At 48.7% G+C, this 27,110-nt stretch overlaps 1 protein-coding gene across 2 annotated transcripts; it reads right to left on the bottom strand.

Moving 5' to 3' along the window:
- Nucleotides 1-4,871: 4,871 nt before the first annotated feature.
- CCDC134 (coiled-coil domain containing 134) lies at nucleotides 4,872-26,885 on the bottom strand. 2 transcript variants are annotated; one of them, XM_034775216.1, is made up of 7 exons: nucleotides 26,733-26,885; nucleotides 13,354-13,466; nucleotides 11,101-11,222; nucleotides 10,580-10,664; nucleotides 8,804-8,985; nucleotides 8,481-8,552; nucleotides 4,872-7,297 (listed from the first exon to the last, which is right to left on the bottom strand). In XM_034775216.1, the coding sequence occupies exons 2-7, from the start codon at nucleotides 13,454-13,456 to the stop codon at nucleotides 7,172-7,174; spliced, it is 690 nt and encodes a 229-aa protein (XP_034631107.1). In that variant the 5' UTR covers nucleotides 13,457-13,466; nucleotides 26,733-26,885; the 3' UTR covers nucleotides 4,872-7,171. The 2 variants fall into 2 exon arrangements, with proteins under 2 accessions (XP_034631107.1, XP_034631117.1); XM_034775226.1 differs by lacking the exon at nucleotides 26,733-26,885 and adding an exon at nucleotides 25,160-25,210.
- Between the last annotated feature and the right edge of the window lie 225 nt (nucleotides 26,886-27,110).

Here is a 27,110-nt window from a genome sequence, read left to right on the forward strand (position 1 = left end):
GCCATAGATGGACCTATCCATGAATTTATCTAGTTCTTTTTTGAACCCTGTTATGGTCTTGGCCTTCACAACATCCTCTGGCAAGGAGTTCCACAGGTTGACTGCGTTGTGTGAAAAAATACTTCCTTTTGTTTATTTTAAACCTGTTGCCTATTAATTTCATTTGGTGACCCCTAGTTCTTTTGTTATGAGAAGGAGTAAATAACACTTCCTTTTTTACTTTCTCCACACCAGTTATGATTTTATAGACCTCTATCATATCCCCTCTTAGTCGTCTCTTTTCCAAGCTGAAAAGTCCTAGTCTTATTAATCTCTCCTCATATGGCAGATACTCCATACCCTTAATCATTTTTGTTGCCCTTTTCTGAATCTTTTCCAATTCCAATATATCTTTTTTGAGATGCGGTGACCACATCTGCACATAGTACTCAAGATGTGGTGGTACCATGGATTTATATAGAGGCAATATGATATTTTCTGTTTTATCTATCCCTTAATGATTCCCAACATTCTGTTCACTTTTTTGACTGATGCTGCACATTGAGTGGATGTTTTCAGAAAACTATCCACAATAACTCTAAGATCTCTTTCTTGAATGGTAACAGCTACTTTAGGCCCCATCATTTGATGTATACAGTTGGGATTACGTTTTCCAAGGTGCATTATTCTACATTTATCAACATTGAATTTCATCTGCCATTTTGTTGCCCAGTCACCCAGTTTTGAGAAATTCTTTTGTAGCTCTTCAGTCTGCCTGGGACTTGAGTAATTTTGTATCATCTACAAATTTTGCCACCTCATTGTCGACCCCTTTTTCCAGATCATTTATGAATATGTTGAATAGGACCGGTCCCAGTACAGATCCCTGGGGGACACCACTATTTACGTCTCTCCATTCTGAAAACTGACCATTTATTCCTACCCTTTGTTTCCTATCTTTTAACCAGTTACCAACCCATAAGAGATTGGATTCCGATGAGGGAATAGGTGCAATGATTTGTGGAATGCTGCTCATGGCATCCTCTGAGCAAATGCATGTTGGTGGAAAGTCAGATACAGATGCCTGATCTACACTATGGGGTTAGGTCGAATTTAGCCGCGTTAGGTCGATTTTATAATGAATGCGTCTACACAACCAACCCCGTTCCGTTGACCTAAAGGGCTCTTAAAATCAACTTCTGTACTCCTCCCCGGCAAGGCGAGTAGCGCTAAAATCGACTTTGCTGGGTCGAATTTGGGGTAGTGTGGATGCAAATCGATGGTATTGGCCTCCGGGAGCTATCCCAAAGTGCTCCATTGTGACTGCTCTGGACAGCACTTTGAACTCCAATGCACTAGTCAGGTACACAGGAAAAGCCCCGGGAACTTTTGAATTTCATTTCCTGTTTGATCAGCGTGGCGAACTCAGCAGCACAGGTGACCATGCAGTCCCCCCAGAATCGTAGAGCGTAGAATGTTTCTACGCTCCCCCTATCATCTCCGTCCCTGAGGTTATCGCAGATTAGAAGGCGAAAAAAACACACTCGCGATAACATGATTTCCAAGCTCATGCAGTCCTCCCGCACTGAGAGGGCACAGCTTAATGCATGGAGGCATTCGGTGGCAGAGGCCAGAAAAGAATTGAGTGAGTGCTAAGAGCAGAGGCAGGACGCGATGCTGAGGCTAATGGGGGAGTGTAGCGGGGTGGTCCCCTGCTCCTGCCTGTAAGGGCTTAAAACAGCCCTGGCAGAGGGCTGCAGCTCTAAAAGCTGGGCTGAGTGGGGAAGCAGCCACAGCTGGGCCATGCCCCAGCTGGCCTGTATAAAAAGGTTGGGAGCCAGGCGCTCAAGAGTCTCTCTCTGCACTCAGAGAAAGAAGGGCCTGACTGCAGCAAGCTAGAGAAAGAATACCTGAGTGGAGCTGGGGGACAGGCTGAGGGGCTGGGGAGCTCCAGCCTGAAAAGTCCCAGGCTGTGGCCCAGTAGGAGGCCAAGGGGTACTGGGGATTGCAGAGGGCAGCCCAGGGGTAGGCCAAGGCAGCAGGTCCAAACCCCCCTTGCCAGTGATGAGTGGCCTATCCCGCAGTCTGCCCCAGGGAGTGGGGGCTAGTTGGTGACTGGTAGTGGCCTTATTCTGAGGTGAGGTAGGGATAGTGGGTGGGGGTTCCCTGGGGCGGGGAGACCCTAGTACTGAGGGGTGTACTGCCAGGGGGAGCACCCCACATAAAAGGGCTCTGGGGTCCGGGAGAGACACAGGGGCCAGAGGACAGCTGGACCACTGGCCTACAGGGGGTGCCCCAATGCTGAAATGAGCTAATTCCCGGAGATGATCAGCAGGAGGCGCTGCAGGGGTGAGTCCGTACTCTACAGGGAGCAAACGGACATGATGAAGCATCTGTTGGGGGAGCAAACGGACATGATGAAGCGTCTGTTGGAGCGGCAGGAAAGCCAACAAGAGCACAGACCCCCACCGTATAACCAACCGCCTCCCCATGTTCCATTGGCGGTGAGCTGAGCGGGCTCCATACTTGCTGTGGTATGGCATCTGCATGGGTAACCCAGGAAAAAAGGCGCGAAACGATTGTCTGCCGTTCCTTTCACGGAAGGAGGCGCGACTGATGACATGTACTCAGGACCACCTGCAACAATGTTTTGCCCGTATCAGGCATTGGGAGCTTAACCCAGAATTCCAATGGGCGGCGGAGACTGCGGGAACTGTGGGATAGCTGACAGGATCACAACTAGCCAGCTGAGATTCAAGAAGTGGGGGCTGTGCCATCACTGCTGACTGTTGGTCCTGCTCATTCCTTTCTAGCTTCTATACCTTCTTGGTAAGCAAATACTCTGTCAGGCTTTCCTGCCACCTTCCATCTCCACCTATGATAGTAGAAGCAGCAAGCAATAGAACTAGCTGGCCATATGCTTGGCTGTGGGAAGAGCTGGCATTCAGAGGGCTGGCACACATGAAGCTGTCTGTTGTATCAAATCCTGCATCTTTGCTGCAGTACAGACGCTGGTGCAAGCAGTGGCCCACCTCACATGGGAAAGTCTTCCTCCATCCCCCTCGCACCCAGGCTCTGAAGGATCAGGCCACCGGTGTCCCACTCAGATGCCAGGAGCAGCTTGAGAGGCAAACATAAATTAGCTCAAATTGAAACTTGACCAGGGATTTGTATCCCTGCTTTTGCAAGAGTTATCAGATCTTCAATGACCCCGCACTCAGGTCTCCATTTCATTATCCATTCAAAAGATGGTGCCTCCAGCAGCACAACCAAAGCACCATGCTGGGAGGGACAAGGTCAGTACCAAGCACAGGTAGGAGAGCACTACTTCCAACTTTGTTTGCCTTGGTCCCAACCATAGAGGACCTGGATTTCAGAGGTGCTGAGCTCCTGTAGATTCCATTGAATCAGTGCCAGTTGTGGGTATTCAGCACCACTGACAAATCAGGCTAATAGTGATCTGGCATAGTCTTATTTCACTTGTGGGCTCTGAGGCAATCATAACCCAAGGTGCTACAGCAGCTGGGCACCATCATAATACCTTTATAGCCTATCCCCACCCTTGCTATCATCTCTCATTCACTCCTGAGATGTTAGCTCCTGCTTCCATTCTTCCAGCCTTCATTGTCCGCTTGTTTCATTTTCAAACAATCACATCCTTGCTCTCGCCTGTGCTGCCCCTCACATTTGGGACCAGAGCCCCATAAACATCTGCAAGGTCACCTCACTGTCCACCTCCAGCTCCCCCTTGGAAACTCTTTTGCTGTGTTGCCTACAAAAAACTTGCCAACAGGCTGCTGGTGAGCTGAGAACACTTCCCGTCGTGCTGATCAATATTGTCTTATTGTTTCCTGGTATTCCTCTCCCTCTCTCTCTACCCATCGTCTCGTCTTATACTTAGATTGTAAGCTCTTTGGGGTAGGGACCATCTTTTTTCTTCTGTTTGTACAATGCCTAGCACAATGGGGTCCTAGTCCATGACTGCAGTACAAAATAATACCTGAACGTTGGTTCCTGGAGCCCCATCCTTTCTTTGGGAGAGGGAGCAAAGGTATACGTACGAAGGAGAACAGAACAAGGAGAGATGCAAGCAACAAATCTCTCCCCAACTGCATGAGAAGCCAGCAAGGAGCAGGGGTAAGTGCAGGCCCTGTGGGTTCTATGTCTTCCCCAGGAGAGGTCTGATGGTGCATAACAGGGTCTGATCTAGCATGGCAGCTACAAGGGGGCAGATTTTAGAATGTATTTAGTGCTTAAAGATGCAGGTGGTAGGCACTAATGGGATTTTCAAAAGCACCTAAGCAGGTTAGTCCCCTGACTCCCACTGAAACCAATGAGAATTAGGTGACTAGCCTGCTTGGGTATTTTGAAAATCCCACTAGGCTCCTAAATACCTTTGAAAATCTGGCCCTAGATGCCAAGGAAGGTTGGTGGAGTGAGGGAAGTTGCATCTGAAGAAGTGAGGTTTTTACCCACGAAAGCTTATGCCCAAATAAATCTGTTAGTCTTTAAGGTGCCACCAGACTCCTTGTTGTTTTTGTGGGAAGAGAGTACCATTAAAAAGTTCAAAGTTATAGTACTGCGTATGTTAAATGAGACATCCCAGGGGTATTTGTGTCAGTCTGAAGGTGGTAGTTGTGGGACAGAATTTTTGGAATATAGACACAGTATATTTTAGAGGAAGATTCGTCTTTAAAGTGCTACAGTAACTAATTTAGCAGGTAACCAGACAGGATCAAGAGAACTCTTCCAATTGTATCTCAGCACCAATCCAGCCTCCTAAAATGTAGGAGGTTCTCAACAGGCCCAATACCCATTCCCACCACAGAGACACCCCCAGGCATGCCCTGATTCAAAACAGCTCCCATTGAAACACTAACAAGATACAATGGTTTGATTTTAAAAATTCTGATTTATTCAAGAAAAAAAATGGCTTCCCCTTTCAATGCATGTCCAAGGAACAAAACAAATGTAACTGGCTCTTCATTTAAAAATAAATGACATTTCCCATCTCTGGCCATGTAAAATAGCCTGAAGGCAGCAAGTCAGACTACAGCGTCCCCTGACCGAGTCCCTTATTCCCCACAGATGGATAATCCCCCAGCAAGAACAAGCTAGGGCTGTGCGATTTGATCAGCGACTGAAAATACATCAAAAACAAATCTTGGGAGAGTAAATTTGAGTTCTCATGCTCAAGACAGCGAGGGGCTGATAGCGCTAGCTGGAGCCAGGCGAATGCTGCACAAGCTACTCATGCACAGCTCTGCCAACGGCCATCAATCCCAACTTGCAGCATCCCCGGCTGTTCCACTTGTGAGCCCCTGTGCAGTGAGTACCACTTGATACAAAGCCTCCACGCAATTTGGCTCACGTGCAAACATCCACTGGGGACTTGGATGAGATCCATCAAATTCATTTAACTGGCAACCAGCTCTGGATCTGGACTACAGCGTTAGCTGCATTGAGCCCAAGGCTGGATCACTAACCTTTACCTTACTGATGACTATTTAAATGAACATCAGTCAGAAGCCAGCGTATTTCTAGTACACTTACAAGAACATGTCTGTATGGAATAGCTGCACATGCAAAAGAGAAGGCTTGTTGCTCTGAGCCAGTAAGGCAGCAGGTCAGTAACAGTGCACTCACAATAACTCTGATTGGACGATTAAATCTACAGTCGGTTGCTTGGTCCAATGGAAAGAATCCATTTTTGACAGAACACATGATCATCATCTCTTTCTTCCCACTGTTTATGTAGTGGCAGGTCAGCCTGCCACGGTGATCTAGTAGGAGGGTATCTTTTCATTTGAACACAGCAAAATAAAGGTAATTAAAAAAAATCCACAACCCAAAGCACTAGGTGAATTTAGTGAGACTGAAAGTGCCAAACTGGGACCCATGGAGTTTGAGGTCCCCTCTTTATCCACAAAACAACTACAGTAAAGATAGTCACAGCACGGGCTTTGCATCCCCCACAACAACGTGCCTCAAATCTGGAGCAAATGGGATTCTCTAGGGGGAAGGTGGGGAAGAAGCGTTCTGCCTCCATAGCTTACTCAATCCTTGGTCTTTTTGTCAAGGCTCCCACTGAGTGCCAGTGGCCATAGTGATTGTCATGTGGGCACCTGTTTGCCAGGAACTGAGCCGAGACCAGAAACCACAAGTTCAGCTCATGCAAACCACCAGCATAAGGAGACTTTTTTTGAGGCGGGGACAGTTCAGGCTGAGTCTTTACCCCAGATCCTTTGCTGGGAGGTCTTATGGTGACGTTACACTCTCAGGAGCCCGCTCAGTCTGTCCTTGCAAGCACAGCAGTCCCCCTCTCCTTCATCCCCCCCCACAAAAAAAACCAAAACAGACACAACCTTTCCCCCTGCAGCCCTGTGAAAGCGGGCTGCCTCCCCCTACATGGGTGGGGGTTCACCCCGTTGGCTCTCTCAAATCCAAATCAGCCAATGGTCTGTTTAGATTTAAAATTATGTTTCTTTAATAAAACAGCCATTAGAAAGGAGAGATCTGATTGGTGGATGGAGGTTCCAATAATGCAAGATTTGGTATAAGTGGCAGGGGAGGGACTAGCTGGCTAATTGAACCATACAAAAGTGCCATCACCGTTGGAGCCGCTGAGTTACACCCCCATTTCCAGGGGGAAGGGAGCATGTTTAATACATGATACATTGTATTTCTCCAGTAACTGAAGGTTCCCAAGGCCTGTGGGTATCTGGTCTAACCACACACCCTACCATGCTTTCCCTCTGACCAGTATAACTATGCAGCTTGCAACAGAGACCTGCCCAGTATAACTATGCCCTTTATCCTGCATTGTGGTTCCAGGGGGGCAGGTACCACTCTAATCCCTCCCTGCCTCCATGCAGTCTCATTGTTAATATCAACAAAGCCCTACAATGCATGCACCCAATGGATGTTCTCTGCCGGACCCTCTGTGTGCCAATGACTATGGAGAGCTTCCCCACAGGGGGGCTGTATCCAGGAGCTGCGTCCAGTCCCTTCTCAGGATTCAATCCAGTCCTTGTTCGATACACAACAGAAAAAAGGAAAACAAAAACTATTAAACAAATTAAAGGTGACCCGCCCAGCCTTCTCCTGAGGCTGCTGAGGGAGTAGGACACTCTGCTTCCAGGCGCGGCATCTCCCGCCAGCAGGGGTCTCAGCGATGAGGTCGGTGCCAACGCTATAACTCCGACTGCGAGCGTGAGATGCGGGGCCCCTTGCGGATCTCCTTCCGTTTCTCTTCTTTCTTTCTCCGTTTCTCCTCCTCTCGCAGGGCCTTCTGGAACGTGTCTGCACTGGGGAAAAACTGAGAGCGCAAGGAGGAGCTCAGCTCCGCACGGGTGCAGACAGGAAAAGCAATCCCAGTGCCTTAGCGGTCTCGGGAAGCCTGACAATGTTCATTAATTAAATCTCTTAAGCCGTAAAGGGGGGAAAGTCTCCACTCCCTTCTGCCAGTTGTAGCCTTACTGATGTCAGTGGAGAAATCAGGTGATCCAAAGCCCATGAACAGATTCCTGATGACTCCCGTGGGCTTTAGATCAGATACTAAGCAAGAGGCAAATCGGGCCCAATTACTTCTGTGAGGCAGGTACGACTGCCCCCATCTTATCGATGGGGACATTCAGAAATAGAGAGATTAAGCGACTTGCCCAAGGCAGTCCCATAAGCTCAGAGTCCCGACTCTCCTAGCCACACAGACTGCAGAAGGGGCCCTCAACTCTGAGGCCGTGCTGGGGGGGAGTGGAGGTTTTGTTTGTGCTCTTTTTGTTTTGTTTTGTTCGCTCTCAGGACAAAGAGAGAGACCAAGCAGGTAACCCAGCTCCTAAACAGATCCTGAACTGATACATCTAATATTACAGAAATTGTAAGTAATAGAAAGGAAATGCATTAGATTATCTTTTGTTTTAGCTCATGAATTTTCCCTATGCTCAGAGGTAATTTTATTCCTGTTTTGTAACTGGGAAGCAGAGTCAAAGGGGAATCCTCTGTGTTTTAAATCTTTTTATTTACCCTGTAAAGTTATCTTCCATCCTGATCTTGCAGGTGTGATTCTTTTACCTTTTTTTTTTAAATAAAATTCTTCTTTTAAGAACCTGATTGATTTTCAGTGTCCTAAAAACCAGGGATTTGGTCTGCGCTCACTTTGTTGACCTATTGGTTGGTATACTATTCTCAAGCCTCCCCAGGAAAGGGAGTGAAGGGGCTGGGGGGGATATTATGTGGGGGATAGGGCTCCAAGTGGCCCCTCCCTGAATGGTTGTTTAAATCACTTGGTGGTGGCAGCAATACTGTCCAAGGACAAGGAAAGGAATTTGTGCCTTGGGGAAGTTTTTAACCTAAGCTGGTGGAATATAAGCTTAGGGGGTCTTTCATGCGGGTCCCCACATCTGTACCCCAGAGTTCAGAGTGAGGAGGGAACCCTAACAGCAAGGGATAAAGGTGGAGGAGGAAACATGCACAGGGATTGACTTGTGGTTTTGCCATTTTACCTCAGAATGGTCGGTTTTAAAGGGATTCTGGTAATCCGGAGATTTCTCACTAATTCCCAGCTCCTGAGCCATCTGTGGATCAAAAGAAAGTCAGTGCTGGAGAGCATCTCTCACCCTACTGCTCCATGCCCTGCCCCACGTCTCTTATTCCTCCCTCTCCTCCAGCCCCATCTCTCCCCCTCTCGACTCTCTTCTCTCAGTTCCCTTCTCTACCCATTTCTCCAGTCCAATACCCGCAGTCATCCCCCCTCCCTTCGGCCTGTCCCCTGCCTCCAGGGGGGCCGGCCATGCCGGGAGTCAGGATGATAAGCGCAGAGCCTTACCAGTCCGAGCACTTGGGAGTGAGGTCCCTGATCGAACACGCCCGTCTGGTTGCAGAAGCTGATGCCCCAGCGGACCAGGTTGTTCCAGTTGGAGTTGCGGTCAAAGTAATGGTGGACGATTTTGGGGAAGCGCAGAACCACGTCTCCAAAGAAAGCAGTGTTCTCCACCACGTGGGAATAGGCTAGGGGCGGAGTCACAGGGACAGTCAGCAGAGGGTCTTGTTGCACATGCACATGTCCACTTCCTTCTGCATGTAAGCCAGCAGAGATCACCTTCCAGCCAAGAAACTCTTGGCGTGGCCCCTACTTGCGTGGCCAGGCCAGGGGGAAAGCCCTCCTCTTAAGCTGCCAAAAGGACTGCATAACAGTCCCAGTTTAAGTGGTGACATGCAGGATGTGCCCTCAAACACAGCAAGCCCTGGGTGACTGGAGGCTTCTAATTGTTTACGTCTGCTCCAGTCAGCAGACGTCCCAACGAGTGGGCACCCCTGGCTGGGTTTGGTTCAGCAGGGCGCTAATAAACACGGCAGAAGACTGCGCTTTCCTACTGACAGAGATGAGGGATGGAAGAGCCTCACCCTCCTCAGACCTGGCCAATGCAGGATTATTCCATACACTACCAACTTCAGGGGCCTCGTCTAGTCTAGTTTTAAATAACTCAGATGATGTGGCCTCCAGCACTCATTCCCCTTGGGAGACTGCTCTCCTGTATAATAGACCTAGGTGTTAGGAAGTGGGTTTTTATACTCAGCCCAACTTTTCCCTTGGTCCATTTCTTGCTTTTAAAGTCAGTTATAACCCCCTTTGGTTCACCTTCCCCCTCTGCTTGCCGTTTACAGCCTACAGGTACTTTAGAAGGTTTGCATAACCTCCATCCTCCCTCCCGCCATCATTTGGCCAAATTCTCAAAGACAATTCAGTCATCCCACAGGGCTGAATTCATCCCTCAGATACCAATCTGTGCATCTCTCTCTGGGTGGGAGTTGTCTGATGGTCTTTGTTTCCTTCATAAATCAACCCTCCAGCCATCATAGATACTGGCCCATAGGCTGTGGACAGGATAAAATACAACTCTCCCCAACCTTGGAGTGATTTTCTCTTCTGAAACCATTACTGGCCAGCAACTGCTTAAAAAGAGGGTAATTGACAGAGGTTCTTGTGTTCCTCTACAATGTATGGGCTCTCAATCCTCATGCTTCAGGTCATAAACTAATCATTAGGTGGGGTCAAGAAGAAATTTCTTCCTCCACATTCTGTATAGCATTGCACAAAGAGATGCATTATGGGAGGTTTTACACCTCCCTCTGAAGCATTCAGCATTGAACACTGTTGAAGACAGGATACCAGACGAGGTGGCCCAATCAATTTTTTTGGTCTCCAATGTCCTCCCTGTTCAGCACACTGGACAGAATGCCAAGTGCTTACTTTTCATCAGCCATGCAGAAGAAACAGCCAGATTCTGTTCTGCCTCACAGATCACTGGGAGAGTCCCCTGGCTCCACTCCCATCCCAGGATCTTCTAAATGCTGGCAACAATGATGCAGGAAGCAGGACAAAGAGCCAAGTGAATGAGAAAGGGTTCCCAGATTTTCATAGATTTTTAAGGCCAGCAGGGACCATTAGATCATCTAGTCAGACTTCCTGGACAACACAGGCCATCGAATTTCCCCCGTTACTCCTGCACTGAGCCCATTTGAAATGGCAAATGAGAGGGAGAGAGAAGTATGAAAGAGCACTGGAAGCGGAAACTGGGATTAAAAGGAGAGGAAGTCCTACCATCCTTTAGCTTCTCGTCCTGAGGGAAGGGCCCATCTGGAGGCACATCTGCGGCTATAAGGACAGCCCGGGAGTCCTCCAGCACCTGAACATTCAGAAAGTGAACTCAGTGAATCCATCTGCCTCCCAGATCTGATGTTTCTCCTGCCTGCCCCAGGCGTCCTGCCAGCTCCAGGCTCCTCTCACTCCCCCTCCTCCTTTTTGCTGGTGCAGTCTGCCCCGACTCTCCCACCCTGTTTTAAAACATAGCCCCGCCCTCTCACGCCCAGTGACCTTGGTCCAGTTCCCAACCCCACTGCTCACTCTTATCAACCCCCTTCTTCTCCCCTCCTCCCCGTTGTCACGTTCCCATTGTGGTGCTCTGGGCTGGGACACACCCTCAGGAACATGGGATAAGGATTAGTTGTACTGAGCCCTCCCTGCTTAGACATTGGTGGGAGGGCTGGGCTCCCAAAGAGCACCCAGCAGCACCCAAAGCCCCGGAGGAGGGATGGGGGCGGCAGTTAGTGGGTGACGCTCACTTTGAAGAGTCCCTTGAGCATGATGTCGATGATTTTATATTGTTGGTTCACGTCGTTGAGCTCAATCAGGTTCTTCAGAGCGTTCATCTGGTCCTTGCGCTTCACCTCAAACAGCTTCTTATCTGCAGCTCTGTCAAGGATCGCGCCCACTGCCCAGACTTCACTGCTGGACCAGGCCCTGCCTCCTGACAGCATCGCAGAGTCCAACACTGAGGCTCCTGAGGTTACGTCTACATTGCATCTGGGATCGAGTCTCCCAGCCCGGGAGCACATAGTTGTGTTGGCGGTGCTCGCGTTATTGTGCTCAAAATAGCTGTGCAGAACCTCCCTGCCCTCCTATGCTGGAGAGCCTGAGCTGCAACATCACTGCAGCATCTACACAGCTATTTTTAATGCACTAGCACGAGCCCTGCCAGCACATATTTGTGGACCTGGGATGGGAGGCTCACTCCCAAAGGCAGTGTAGATACACCGTTAGGAAACACACACATACACACACACACACACCCGCCCAGTCTCCCACAGACAGGCCACTTCCCTCTTTCCCAGAGCTGGGCTCGGCCCCACGATCTCATTTTACGGACTTGTAACAGTTTTTCCCTCCCACAACTCCAAACTCAACGATTTCCAGCTGAGATGCACTGACCCATGCAGTGTTCCAGAAGAGAGACCGCCCAGCCCAGTACAACCAATCACTTATGGGGCCTCCACGGTGTCTGAGGGCAGGGTGTAAGTGACTGAGCCTATCCGCTCCATCAGTTCATAGATGGGAAACAGGAGCAGGCTTTTAACAACCCTGCAACACAGACATCTGCCAACAACCCCCTTGGGGCATTTAATAAATACTAAGCACTTATATCGAGCTTAACATTTACAACCCACTGATAGGACTGGCAGTCCCGGAACAGCCACTCTGAACTCATGTTAATTCCCAACCTCTCCTGCAATACACCAGGGGCTTTGAGCATCCTGCAATGCCGATTTGATTAACCCTTCACCAGGAGAGGCTGGCACAGACAGGAAGGATCCATGTCAGCTGCTGATGCCCAGTAAGAATGACAAACACAGAAGAGACATAGACCAGGCTGAGTGAAATCATGTACAAAGCAGCCCCTCACCAATAGCAACAGTGTCAGGCAATCATGGTGAGATAGCCCCATGCATTCATAGTGTACGTTGGTTAAAGTTTTAAGCTAAAAGTCACTTCAACTAGGCAATTATTTTGACTGGTTCCTTGAGGGTTCACTTAAAGGACAGCACTCCAGATTGTCACACTCCAGTGTGATTCCCCCAAGCTAAGAAGAGAGAAGTAAGGTCCAGGTCCTCAGCTGATGTATACTGGCATAGCTCCAGGGAAGTCAATAGAGCAGCACCAAACTCACCAGTGCATGATCTGGCTGAAAAGTTCAGTCACTTTACCTGACGAAGAAGTAAGCAATAGCGTCTGGGTGGTGTATGCTGATTGGTAAGAGAATTGCCTGGCTGAGCTCTAAGACCTGGAAGGAATAGGACCTTTTGGCTTTGATCCCAGCCCTGTGGGAGATTTGGGATTATTTTTGGAGAATTCATATGGACTAAGACAGGACAAACCCCGACAATTCCTGCAAGAATCTCACTGAGAGTATTTGGAAGCGGGGAGAGAAAGTGTATTATGGGTCACTGTACTTTTCTCCCTGGGAGCACAGGACAGGTCACCACACTGTGGCTGAAACTCTTGTCTAGAATACAATCTGTACCTACTCTGCGCCAAGCTGAGAATCTGCCTCTATGCTAACCAAGGATAAAAGAATGAAGCGAAATGGGTCTTATATAAGCAAACTACTGAGCCTAGATAAATCCTCCCTACAGAAGAGCAAAGATGTGCCAGCTCAGCAGTTCTGATGCTATCCCATAATCAGAGAAATCAGAGTCAGGGTCATCTAGTTCATCACCTATCGCCTGGCTAACACAGGCTTGGTCTTTGCAATTCCTCTTCTCAGCCCAGCTCTACCTGATTCAGTTAATGCGGTTCCCACCATTGCCCCTGGAGACTGTTCCCCAGTGTGTTAGATCTCACAGTGAGGAAATAGTTCCCAATATTCAGTCTGCATTTTCCTTAGTTCACATTATCTGTAATTCTAACCCTGAGGCCCCCTCAATAACTCCTTTCCCTCTTCGGTGCTTAATCCTTCTAATACCTGTCAACTGCTCTTGCAGTCCTCCCTCCGCCCGCCCTCACTCACAGCCCAAGCGCAGGCCTGGAGAGAAGGATACAGATTTCCAACCCAGAGTCTATGCTCTGTTTCTCTGTGTCTGAAGAGCTGCCCCTGGACAACATCAGTGTGAAGAGAAAGGTGCAGACCCGGAACAGATCCATGTCTGAAGTCCTGGATCAGAACAAAACAACAACAAAGACTTCATGAGCTGGGTAAGATGTACAAACCTCCCCACACATCCCAGTGCCACGTGCCACACAACCCTCTGACATCCGGAGCCAAATAGCATCCCCAGGACAGATGACAGGGTTCTTGTTGAAGAGGCTCCTTCCTCATCAGTCTTATATCCATTTCCCTATCTTCTCCCCACTGCACAACAAGTGCATTAATAGGGGGAGGCAGGGCTGCCATTTCCTCTTACGTTTCATCCAATAGTCACTGGCAGAAGCAGGATGGTGGTCAAGATCCATCAGGAACCTAAGACTGCCCAGCACAAGAGATGGATATCAGACTATATGGGACAGGGCTCTGACCCCGTTCACCAAATCCAGTTATTCTCAATGAAGTCTGAACTCCGTTAAACCTACTCTTCAAACTTGCCTTTAGCAACGGTGTTCTATGCTACTCCCTAAAGCCACTTCGGTAAGAACTTCCTCCGAACTTCCAGCCCAAACAGTTCTATGTTTCACTGCAGGGTGTCACTCCCGTTCCTGCCTCGGCATTAGCTCCTTGGGGGTATTATCTATGCTGTCCTGTTAGGATCCCTCCATTTAATCACCTCAGCAGGGTAGGGAGGCACAACCAACAATTATAATTCAAAGGGGGGGGACTCAGCTCAAAAAGTTTGAAAACTGCTCAGGGTGCAGGGAGAGGGATAGCTAGGGCCTAGGAGCTGTGTGCAGTGAGGCGTATAACTCAGGGTGCACGGAGAGGGGTAGCTAGGAGCTGTGTGCCGGCAGGGGGTAGCTCAGGGAGTAGCTAGGACAGGGGTCCCCAACGCGGTGCCTGCGGGCACCATGGCGCCCACCGGGGCGTCTAAGTGCGCCCGCATACTGGCTGGCAGATAAGCATCTGCCGAAATGCCGCCGACAAGCAGTGTCATCCAGAGGGATCACCGCCGAAATGCTGCCGATGCCTACTGACGTTGCCGCTTGTCGGCGGCATTTCGGCGGATGCTCGTCCACCGCCACAGTCCTCCATGGCTCGTCGTCTGGCGCCCGCCAGACAAAAAAGATTGGGGACCACTAAACTAGGACCTGTGTGCAGGCAGGGGTTAGCTAGGAGCTGTGTGCAGTGAAGCATGTAGCTCAGGGTGCAGGGAGAGGAGTATCTGGAGCTGTGTGCTGGGGCGGGCACACCTTGTTGCAGTCACTGCTCACCGAGGGCTCTGCTGGCCCTGGAGCGGGACCCCCGCCTGGGCGGGTCTTACCAGCTGCCTGAGAAGTCAAAGGGGGCTGGGAGCCTGCCACAACTCTGGTGACCAGCAGCAGCAGGAGACAGGGAATGCCGCAGTTTCCCACTCCATGGCACCAGCCAAAGCAGCAGCTGCCCCGCACTACCCAGCTCCAGCCTCCAACCTGGCCAGGGGGCAGGGTCTAGGGGGACTGCAGGAGAGAAGAAAGTGTGTATATGTATGTGGGTGTGGGGGGGGCAGGGGTGTGTGGAGCTGCCCTCAGGACTGCCTCACTCTGGATAAGGCACTGCAGTTTGGAGGGGGGGGGGAAAACGCCCTCCCGAGGCCCCTCCCCCACAAATCTGCCCATGGTCTTCTGGCTTCAGCCCTACAGGGAGTGCCACGGCTCCCGGCTTCAGCCCCGCAGGGGGCACCAGGGCTTGGTTTAAGACCCTGCAGCTCCTGGCTTCAGTCCCGTGGAGGACTCTGGAGCTCATGGCTCCCAGCTTTAGCCCCACGGGGGGCACCAAGGCTCCAGACTTCAGCCATGGCCCCCGCTACCCCCCTGAAAACAGCCTGCGGACCCCAGACCCCTCCCGGTTAAGAACCACTGCACTAGTGTATGTGGTAAATAAAGACAGGCACTGTAGGATCTGCATAACAGAAATCGCTCTGCGTGGGGGATCCAGTCCCTGAACAAGAAAAGAGAACGCCACCATATCAGATAGAAGTGGTCCTGCCTGGAGTGCTAGATTTACAGTAATCCCTCAAGTAGGGGATGAGAGAGACGTCAAGGAGGGTCAGAGAGGTCCACATATAAGTCAACATGTGCCTTCTCTCCAGGCACAGATTTCTTGGCACATATCAGGATAGATACGGTCTACAAAGAAAAACAGTCCCTGGTTATTCAGGTGCTGGGATTGAGAGCACTCTCAAGAGTCTATTCCGCTTCTCCAAGGGAAAAGAACATTACTTATGGAGAGCAGCAGAGTCACCCAAACCACCCCCCTCCAGGCCACTCCCTCCAGGGACAAAGGCTCACAGTTGACAGGACTAAAGTTTTTATTGCAATGTAACAAACACTGCAAGTCAATTCTTTCTGAATAGGTAATTTGTCCAACTGAAACAGGGGATCTGCACTGGTAGCTGCAAATCCCAGAACATGAATCATTGGGTAAACCTCTCTCCCATAGGAGTCAGAGTCCCACCACGCCAGACTACCAGGTTCAGAGACGCTGAGCGCAGCATGAGGGAGAGTTACAGAGCAGACAAACTGAAGGCTGCAATCAAATGCATGCTTTTTGCTATGTTTCTGAGACCTCTATGGCCAAGGGCAGCACCTGCAGGAGCTAAAGTATCAAAGTGATCACATCCAGTATTATAAAATGTAAGGTGCTTTTTTCAAATCCTGAGAACGTCATGGGCCCTCTCCAATTCAGGAGCTGAGCAAAGGCTGCAAGGAGAAATGTTCTGGTCCCAGTGAAAAGTAGATGCACTGCTTTAGGCACAATACTGCACAATACACAACAAAGAGCCTAGTCCTTGTGAAAAATTTACAGTGGAGATCAAAGCTATGGGCTCAAACAGAGTGTTTGCAGAGCCTCCTGCAAATGAGAGCGAGGGCCAAAACAGAGCTGGGATAAGTAGACGCAAATTCCACCACGCCAGAGGCAGCTGCTGAATTTCGGTGATTCTCCTTAAGGGTTTTGGATCGAAGGAAAAGGAACAGCCTGTGGACTGAAAGATCATCAGCTGTCACTTGGGATTCAGACACCTGTTTGTGTGCGACTCTGTGTGTGTGTCCTTAGCAACATCCTTGTCTGCTCCCGTGTGATGCTACAGCCATAAGGAGCAGACTGACCATGGCTGATATGTCAGAGGGATCTGGGTGGAAAGGTCTGTGGCAGCTGGAGTCAACTAGTCAGTCCATTGGGAGCTTCCAGCCCAGACTGTACAGTGAATGACCAGGCTGCCAGCAGCTCTCTGGAAAGGGGATGGGAAGAATTCCTGCCTGTAACTGCCTTGTTCTGCTGCCCAAGGTGGCTCGGCTGGGCCCTCCTTCTCCTGCTGCTGAGAAGTCTTGGGCAGAATCTGTGGTGACTGTTTCCTCACAAGGGTCTCCAAAACCACAGACTCCTTTTAAGTGGGGCACAGTATGAAGAGACACTGGCTGGCTGAAGGGAGAACAGGGATATAGAGTGTGCAGCAGCCCCCTCTGGGGCAGTGGAGAGCCATCAGTGCTGAACCAACAGACGGGCAGCACTGCCGCGGAGAGATGTAAGCAGATGCACACATAGGTAACAGAGGAGTTGATGGGGACTGGGAGCAACTCATCAGCTACCTGAGGGGAGAAACAAGGTGGGGGGAAGAGAAACAGGGAGCCAGAGGCCAAATTGCCCAGCCTCATCACACTGATCCAGTGAAACAGGAGGCTAGTGGGACATATTGCACAGTTACAGCTCACACTGCTGTGATCCCACCTGCTCAGGTTCAATTCTCCTGTGAAGATGAGACTACAAAAAGCACAGATCCACCCAGACTAGACCCTCCTGGTTCAGATAAGTGAATCAGCCAGGACTAGGGAGCAGCACTGACAACGGGGAGGTCACTTGCACAAGTAGGTTGAAGTCCTGCTCATCCTGTAGCAGAGACCCTCATTTCGCCTGCCCAGAGAAGCAAAATCACACGAGAGCCTCAGAGGAGTCAGAGCATTTGGGCAGGTCTCCAGTGCAAAAGGTAACTGTGTCTGAACATGGCTGTCAGCCATCACATTCACTGACCCGGGGCTGACTTGTCTACATGCATTCAGCCCCAGGTTGGCTAACAAGCCTGCCAACAACTGCGCTGAGACATGGTTACATTTCTTAGGGTCCGTCTATACTTACCTCCGGGTCTGGCGGTAAGCAATCGATCTTCTGGGATCGATCCCGGAAGTGCTTGCCGTCGACGCCGGTACTCCTGCTCCGCGAGAGGAGTACACGGAGTCGACGGGGGAGCCTGCCTGCCGCGTGTGGACCCGCGGTAAGTTCGAACTAAGATACTTCGACTTCAGCTACGTTATTCACGTAGCTGAAGTTGCGTATCTTAGTTCGAAGTGGGGGGTTAGTGTGGACCAGCCCATAGCGTCAGAGAAGCTGACGAAAGCTGGAGCTGCTCACTGCCCTTAACAAGAGGGTGAGCAATGCTCCCATTTGCCAGCAGGTCTTCTTGCTCCTGAATGCTCCCAATGGACTTCTGACCTTTAACACTACCGCATAAAGAGCTGTTGTTTAAAGAACACTAGTCCCATATGTTAGATGGCTTAAGTCTTTGCATTTGCGTTTCCAGCCTAATAAACCCCGTTAAATCTGTCTGACTGACGTGCACACACATGTCTGTTCTATGCTGGGAAATTTACCCCCCCAAATTCTAACAGGTTCTAAAATTGGTTCACTAAATCAATATTAAAAGTGGCCAATTTCACAAAGCTGAAAACTTTGTTATGAACCAAATCAGCTGAGAGGAAGAATTTAATCAGAAAAATTTGAATGATAATTGGGAATTGTTTAAGAATACTTTACTAGATGCCCAAAAAGCCACAATTGAGGAGGAAGGCCGTATGAGTTAAAAAAATCGACCTGGTTTAGAGGGGAAGTGAAAGCAGCTATAAAAAAAATAGATAACAAATGGAAGAAAAAGGAAGTTGCATAATAATTAATATAAATCATAAGCTAGGAATTGTAGAAAATTGATAAGGAAGCAAAGTGACACAAAGAGAACTCTATGTAGAGTTGAGGACAATAAGGAGTTTTAAAAATATATTAGGAACAAAAAGAATCCTAATAATGCTATTTGTCCATTACTAGATGAAATTGGTAGAATCATCAATAACACTGCAGAAAAGGCAGAAGTCTTCAATAAATATTTCTGTTCTGTATTTGGGAAAAAAGCAGATCATGGTGATGATAACACTATTTCCTTTCCACTAGTATCTCAGGCGGATGTTAAACAGCAGTTACTAATGTTAAACATTTTTATATCAGCAGGTCTAGATAACTTACATCCAACAGTTTTAAAAGAGCTGGTTGCGGACCTCACTGGTTAATGTTGATTTTTCCAATAAGCCTTGGAATACTGGGGAAGTTCCAGAAGACTGGAAGAAAGCTAATGTGCCAATATTTTAAAAGGGTAAACAGGATGACTGAAGTAATTATAGATCTGTCTTTCTGACATCGATCCAGGCAAGATAATGGAGCAGCTGATTCAGGACTCAAAGAATTAAAGGAGGGCAATATTATTAATGACAATCAACACAGGTTTATGGAAAATAGATCCTGTCAAACTAACTTGATATCTTTTTTGATGAGATTACAAATTGGGTTGATAAAGATTAAAATAGTGTTGATATAGAATCATAGAATATCAGGGTTGGAAGGGACCTCAGGAGGTCATCTAGTCCAACCCCCTGCTCAAAGCAGGACCAATTCCCAACTAAATCATCCCAGCCAGGGCTTTGTCAAGCCGGGCCTTAAAAACCTCTAAGGAAGGAGATTCCACCACCTCCCTAGGCATTCCAGTGCTTCACCACCCTCCTAGTGAAAAAGTTTTTCCTAATATCCAACCTAAACCGCCCCCACTGCAACTTGAGACCATTACTCCTTGTTCTGTCATCAGGTACTACTGCGAACAGTCTAGATCCATCCTCTTTGAAACCCCCTTTAAGGTAGTTGAAAGCAACTATCAAATCCTGCCTCATTCTTCTCTTCTGCAGACTAAACAATCCCAGTTCCCTCAGCCTCTCCTCATAAGTCATGTGCTCCAGCCCCCTAATCACTTTTGTTGCCCTCCGCTGGACTCTTTCCAATTTTTCCACATCCTTCTTGTAGTATGGGGCCCAAAACTGGACGCAGTACTCCAGATGAGGCCTCACCAATGTCAAATAGAGGGGAATGATCACATCCTTCGATCTGCTGGCAATGCCCCTACTTATACAGCCCAAAATGCCGTTAGCCTTCTTGGCAACAAGGGCACACTGTTGACTCATATCCAGCTTCTCGTCCACTGTAACCCCTAGGTCCTTTTCTGCAGAACTGCTTCCTAGCCATTCGGTCCCTAGTCTGTAACAGTGAATGGGATTCTTCCGTCCTAAGTGCAGGACTCTGCACTTGTCCTTGTTGAACCTCATCAGGTTTCTTTTGGTCCAACCCATTAATTTGTCTAGGTCCCTCTGTATCCTATCCCTACCCTCCAGCATATCTACCACTCCTCCCAGTTTAGTGTCATCTGCAAACTTGCCGAGAGGGCAGTCCACGCCATCCTGCAGATCATTAATGAAGATATCGAACAAAACCAGCCCCAGGACCGACCCTTAGGGCTCTCCGCTTGAAACCAGCTGCCAACTAGACATGGAGCCATTGATCACTACCCGTTGAGCCCGACGATCTACCCAGCTTTCTATCCACCTTATAGTCCATTCATCCAGCCCATACTTCTTTAACTTGCGAGCAAGAATACTGTGGGAGACCGTATCAAAAGCTTTGCTGAAGTCAAGGAATAACACATCCACTGCTTTCCCCTCATCCACAGACCCAGTTATCTCCTCATAGAAGGCAATTAGGTTAGTCAGGCATGACTTGCCCTTGGTGAATCCATGCTCACTGTTCCTGATCACTTTCCTCTCCTCTAAGGGCTTCAAAATTGATTCCTCGAGGACCTGCTCCATGATTTTTCCAGGGACTGAGGTGAAGCTGACTGGCCTGTAGTTCCCCGGATCCTCCTTCTTCCCTTTTTTAAAGATGGGCACTACATTAGCCTTTTTCCAGTCATCCGGGACCTCCCCCAATCGCCATGAGTTTTCAAAGATAATGGCCAATGGCTCTGCAATCACATCCGCCAACTCCTTTAGCACCCTCGGATGCAGCACATCCGGCCCCATGGACTTATGCTTGTCCAGTTTTTCTAAATAGTCCCGAACCACTTCTTTCTCCACAGAGGGCTGGTCACCTTCTCCCCATACTGTGCTGCCCAGTGCAGCAGTCTGGGAGTTGACCTTGTTCGTGAAGACAGAGGCAAAAAAATTATTGAGTACGTTAGCTTTTTCCACATCCTCTATCACTAGGTTGCCTCCCTCATTCAGTAAGGGGCCCACACTTTCCTTGACTTTCTTCTTGTTGCTAATATACCTGAAGAAACCCTTCTTGTTACTCTTAACGTCTCTTGCTAGCTGCAACTCCAAGTGCAATTTGGCCTTCCTGATTTCACTCCTGCATGCCTGAGCAATATTTTCATACTCATCCCTGGTCATTTGTCCAACCTTCCACTTCTTGTAAGCTTCTTTTTTTGCGTTTAAGATCAGCAAGGATTTCACTGTTAAGCCAAGCTGGTCGCCTGCCATATTTACTATTCTTTCTACACATTGGGATGGTTTTTTCCTGCAACCTCAATAAGGATTCTTTAAAATACAGCCAGCTCTCCTGGACTCCTTTCCCCCTCATGTTATTCTCCCAGGGGATCCTGCCCATCAATTCCCTGAGGGAGTCAAAGTCTACTTTTCTGAAGTCCAGGGTCCGTATTCTGCTGCTTTCCTTTCTTCCTTGTCTCAGGATCCTGAACTCGACCATCTCATGGTCACTGCCTCCCAGGTTCCCATCCACTTTTGCTTCCCCTACTAATTCTTCCTGGTTTGTGAGCAGCAGGTCAAGAAGGGCTCTGCCCCTAGTTGGTTCCTCCAGCACTTGCACCAGGAAATTGTCCCCTACACTTTCCAAAAACTTCCTGGATTGTCTGTAGTATACTTAGACTTTTATAAAGTTTTGACTTAATACCGTGTGGCATTTTGAAGAAAAACTAGAATATAAAATTAACATGGCAAACATTCAATGGATTAAAAGCTGGCTAATCGATGAGTCTCAAAATATAACTGTAAATGGGGAATCATCACTGAGAAGATGTGTTTCTAGTAGGCATTTGTGGAGATCAGTTCTTGGCTCTATGCTATTGAACATTTTTATAAGTGACCTGCGAGACGACATAAAATCATCACTGACAAAATTTGCAGATAACACAAAAATCGAGGGAGTGGTAAATAATGAAGAGGACAGGTCACTGATACAGAGCAATCTGGATTGCTTGGTAAACTGTATGATGGGGTTCCAGAGTAACAGCCGTGTTAGTCTGTATCTGCAAAAAGAAGAACAGGAGTACTTGTGGCACCTTAGAGACTAACAAATTTATTAGAGCATAAGCTTTCATATATATATGCATCCGAAGAAGTGGGCTGTAGTCCACGAAAGCTTATGCTCTAATAAATTTGTTAGTCTCTAAGGTGCCACAAGTACTCCTGTTCTTCTTTTTTTTGTATGATGGGGGACTCTATCCTGGGAAGCAGTGACTCTGAAAAAGATTTGGGTATCATGGTGGATAATCAACTGAGCATCACCTCCCAGTATGATGCTGAGGCCAAAAGAGTTAATGCGATCCAGGATGCATAAACTGGGGAATCTCGATTTGAAATGGAGAGGTTATATTACCTCTGATATTTGGCACTGGTGCGACCGCTGCTGGAATACTGTGTCCAGTTTTGGCGTTCACAATTCAATTTTATGTTGATAAATTGGAGAGGGTTCTGAGAAGAGCCACGAGAATTATTAAAGGATTAGAAAACATATCTTATATAGTGATTGAGTCTATCTATTTAGCTTAAGAAAGAGAAGGTTACGGGATGACTTGATTGCAATCTATAAGTACCTATATGGGGGGGAAATATTTAATAATAGGCTCTTCTGTCTAACAGAGAAAAGTGTAAAACAATCCAATGGCTGGAAGCTGAAGTGAGACAAATTCAGGCTGGAAATAAGGTGTAAATTTTTAACAGTGAGAGTAATTAACCATTGGAACAATTTACCAAGATGTGACGGGGTGGACTAGGCCCAGAGGCCCCCAGCTAGAGGTCTCAGGGTCTTGCCACACTTGTCCCAGGTAAGGACCAGTGGAGAGGTCCTCAAAGCAGGCTAGAGTGGCTGCAGGGGAAGCAGCCAATCAGGGCCCAGGAGGGCCCTAGAAAAAGCTGCTACAGAGCAGCCAGAGACAGAGTAGTTCCTTGCTAGAGTTGGAGGAGTGTGGATGACTGAGGGAACTGCAGCACAATGGACAGCCCAGTGCTAATAGGGGCTGGGGAAGCAAGGAAGAGCTCCTGGCTGACTACTGGTCCTGAGCTTAGAAGAGCCCTGAACTAAGGGTAAGGCATTGGTGAAGGCTGCTCTCCCGCCACAGGCCACTGGGGAAGGGCCTACAATTGGATATCAGTAAACCACCAGAAGGGGACTGAACTCTCAAGAGGCCAAAACAGACTAAGACGGCAAAACCATTGCCTCCAGGGAAGAAGCCCTGGGGGTATGGCCTAATGGCAGAGTTGGGATTGGTTTAAAGACTGCGGACACAGTCAACCACGGGGGGTGCTCATGAGAGGTAGGTGCTGACCCCATTACACAAGGGTTGTGATGGATTCTTCACCACTGGTCATCTTAAATCAAGAAAGATCTTATGCTTTTCTAAAAGATCTGCTCTAGGAATTGTTTTGGAGAATTTTTATGGCCTGTCTTATACATGAGGTCAGACTAGATGATCACAATGGTCCCTTCCGGCCTTGGAATCTATGGAGCTGTATTGTAAACCAGGCTCCAGGTCATCTGGACCATTTGTACTGAGCCACCATCTTCAGCAGGCTCTGAAAATGGTTTAGGCCACCTGTAGCATGATTCACACGGCAGTTCCAAGGGGCTTTACAATCACATTAGCTAACCTGCGTTTCAAGTCGGTTAGAATTCTGTGGACATGTTTCCCACCCAGACCAGGCCACTGGTTTACAGGGCTTGGGGTGGAAATTTTCAGGTGATGCTCTTCTGTGTTTTCTCTAGGAAAAAATTCCCCTTGGAAGTTGGAATCTTTGCCTCACTCTTCACCATCTTAGGGATCATATGAGAGGGAGAAATTTGAAACACACATTCCCCACCTCCCACTGAAACAATCTTTGCTGACGCAGAGTTGTTGCCACAACCTCAGGCAGAGAGAAGGTTGGGAAGCAAAGGCCTATGTTGTTCCAGATGGGAAGCAGTTGCCACTAATATTCTCTGCCAGCTCTGTCCAGCTGGTTGGTTCAGCAGAAAATCCATTTGTCTGAATTGGTCGCCTGAATCTCCCAATTTAGATTGTTTAAAAAGCCACTATGAATAGCCTGGCTTTAAGAATGGTTACCATTTTCAATTCAATTAGAGGGGGGCAGAAAGCTGTAAATATTCTCCTGCGGTAACTCAAAATCCACAGCATCTGGCTAGTGCATGAGAAGAAAATCTGCAATCTACCTACATCTTCCGGATTCGTGTCACCTTGGTATCTGAGCTCCTCACAAGCAGTTAGGGATTTATTCTCACAACAACCCCAGGAGGTAGAGATGTATCATTATTCCCACTTGAATTTAAAATACACACACATATAAGGAACTGGGCAGAGAAATTAAGTCACTCGCCCCAGGTCTACAGAGAGTCTGTTGCAAAGCAGTGAATGGAATCGTCAGAAGTCTCTGGCTAGCCCTCTGCTTTAACCACAGACCTCTTTAGTGAAATGGATCGATTTAGGTGCCTTGTCCGAGCTAACGAAATGTATAAAAAACAAAACAGCATCAGTGGTGGAAACTATACAAGATATTCTCACTTCTTTACATCTGAACAGTGCAAGATATTATTAGTAACACAGGTATGGAATAATTAAATACAATGGACCTCAATGGTCCCTTAAAATGCAGATTAGATAGATTAAATATTCTGGGGCAGATCATCACATGGTGTTAATTGGCATCACTCCTATTGAAGTCAATGGAGCAACCATGATTTACGCCAGCTATGGATCCGGCCCCAGCATATTTAATTTTAGTGGCTTGTGTTCACTTGAGGGAAATCAGCAGCACCTTAAAAGGCTCATGTGTGGTACAGGTAACCCATGGAGCTTCCCTTTAAGCACGGCGGGAGCCAGTCTTTATCACACAAGGTGGTAATGGTGTGGAAATTGGATTAGCTCTCATTTCCCCAGCAGTTTTCTGAAAAACCCAGCCATCTGATTGTCATCCACACATCAATTACAGAACAGCAAGCATCACACAAGTAGGACATAATTCTGTCTCAATGCAGGCTGTGAAAAATCTTGAAAGGTATCTGTCCTTTTTAAGGACTGCTTTTTAATGACTAGAATAGGAGCATAAGAGTAGAGGGGGAGGGGGAAAATGAGACCATGATGTGACAGAGGAGAGAGCCCCTTTATGGAATGTGCATACTCCCTGTAATTGTTGTCCAGCACATAGATGATATGAGGATAGGTGCCATGTGTGGGTGGGTGTGAAGGAGAGATCCAATTACAGAAAATGTCAGTGTTTTTGACAGCAACAGAGTCTTTTATAAAAGTGACATGCTTCCAACACTGGAAAAAGGGAAAAGAAAATTACCTCTCCTAATCATGTCAGAGGGATTATCTATTGGGATACATCGAAGAGTAACTGCAGGAAAGATCAAAGTGATTTATAGACATTAATTAAAGCATCACAAACAACCCTGTGAATTCCACGTTTCTATGGGGCATTCAGCAGAGATCATCTGTTGGAGTCTAGCAGGCGTAGCCTATACCAGAGGCCATAGGTGCCATGGACAGGGGGGGAAGAAGGTCTGGTGGCCTTCAGTCCCTCATGTCTTTTTCTTGCACTCCTCTGCTCCTGAGAGATGCAGAGAAGCAGACTTTAAGAGAGAGGTGTATGAGGTCAGAAACAAGCTTCCTCCTTTGTGGTATAATAATGCAAAGTCAGAGGCATTATGGGGAGTTTAAGCCTTCATCTGAAACATCTAGATTTGGCCGCTATCAGAAACACAGGATAATAGATCAGCAAGGTCATTGGGCTGATCTAATATCACAATCCTTTCCATAGTTATAAATAGGACACCATTTTTTGCACACAACATATCAGACTAACATCTAATCAGAAAGTTACCCTCTTAGGCAGGAACAAAACCGTACCAGGTACCAGCCAGACTCCTCAATTAAGTATTGCTAGTAGTGTGAGCAAGGAACTGAAAGACAAAGAGGATCTATGCAGTGCTTAATTTGCATCATGGATGAGCACCAGCGCCTCTAGGCTTGGCAGTTCATAGACCCAGCACCTCTGGGCTTGCCCCGTCAGTTATGAAAGTAAAAAAAATTTCTTGAGCCCTGGCACCTAATTGTTTGAGCCCAAAACCTCTTTCATTACAAAATTAAGCACTAGATCTATGCCTAGCTCTGCCTATGACTCATGGCCTGCATGACCATGGGAGGCGGGGGGGGCACTCAACTTAGCTGTACTGCAGTTTACCCATCTGTAAAATGGGCATAACAACACAGCTACCTCACAGGGTGTTGTGAGGCTGGTCTATAAAGCACTCTGAGATACTTTAATGGAAGATGCTCTAAGTGACATGGAAAAGACCATCCAGCCCAGTTATTTGCTTGCATTTTATTAGCTTGATCTCAAAATAGCTCCCTGCACAGGACAGGTCCTCTGCATTGCCTAGTCTAGTAGGGTGGGTATGGCTTGTGGCCAGCCTGAAGTTAGGCTACCATCATTCTCCAGCAATCCACCCCCTCCTCTCCGTTAACCGCTCTGTGCCTAGCCATGAAGAACAAGCCAGGCTTGTTAACCAGGAGATTTCAGTCAGAGAGGCGCTGCGGGGCTGGCGCAGGGCCCCAGGGCAGCTCAGCGCCAGGAGGGCGGGCTACAGCAGAAAGCCACGTTCCAAGCCCACGAGAGAGCAACGAGCCTCCCCGGCGCTGGGGGCTGGTGCCACTGCACCCTGCAGGCCTGGCCGCTGTGCCGAGCCGGTCTCTCTCCCCGCCGGCCGGGGCTGAGCAGCCCGCAGCGGGCAGCAGCTGGCCCCGCGCCCGGCACGTGCGGGCAGCGCTCAGCCCGCGCTCCCCCGGGACCGGGCTGCGCCGCGATCGCACCTGCTGCGCGCCGGCCGAGCAGCGCCTCCCCCGCCCCGCGCCCTCACCTGCCGCCGGGGAGGCTCCAGCCTGCGGGGCCGCCGCTCACTGGCACCGGGCTGTCATGCCGCCGCCGCTCTTCTCCTGCCCGGGAGCGGGCTGTGCGGGCCGGCCGTGCGGAGAACGATCCAGCATGCACCGCTCGGCGATGTCACTTCCTGAGCCCGCCGCCGGCCCCACGAGCCGGGCCGGTGCAGGGCGCTCGGGCTCAGCCGCGGCGGAGCAGCGGGTTACCAGGGCAGGCTGCTGTCTTGGCCCGGTTTCACTGCACAGCTACGATCATATTGTTCTCTGAGCACACCGTGATTCCAATCGCCTTCTGGACTTCCACCTGGTGACAACACAGGCCACTGAATCTGGTCCACAATTTGGTGTCACACACACAG

Source organism: Trachemys scripta, chromosome 1 (assembly GCF_013100865.1).
Source record: "Trachemys scripta elegans isolate TJP31775 chromosome 1, CAS_Tse_1.0, whole genome shotgun sequence".
In the NCBI taxonomy this organism is placed as follows: domain Eukaryota; kingdom Metazoa; phylum Chordata; order Testudines; family Emydidae; genus Trachemys; species Trachemys scripta.

Bases quoted from the DNA above. Each gene is read 5' to 3' on its own strand.
- CCDC134 (XM_034775216.1), bottom strand. From the start codon at position 13,456: ATGGATCTGTTCCGGGTCTGCACCTTTCTCTTCACACTGATGTTGTCC. The intron at 8,986-10,579 runs GTAGGACTTCCT...CTCCGCCCCTAG, and splicing joins GGACGAGAAGCTAAAGGATG to CCTATTCCCACGTGGTGGAG. The intron at 7,298-8,480 runs GTAAAATGGCAA...TTGCGCTCTCAG, and splicing joins TTAAAACCGACCATTCTGAG to TTTTTCCCCAGTGCAGACAC.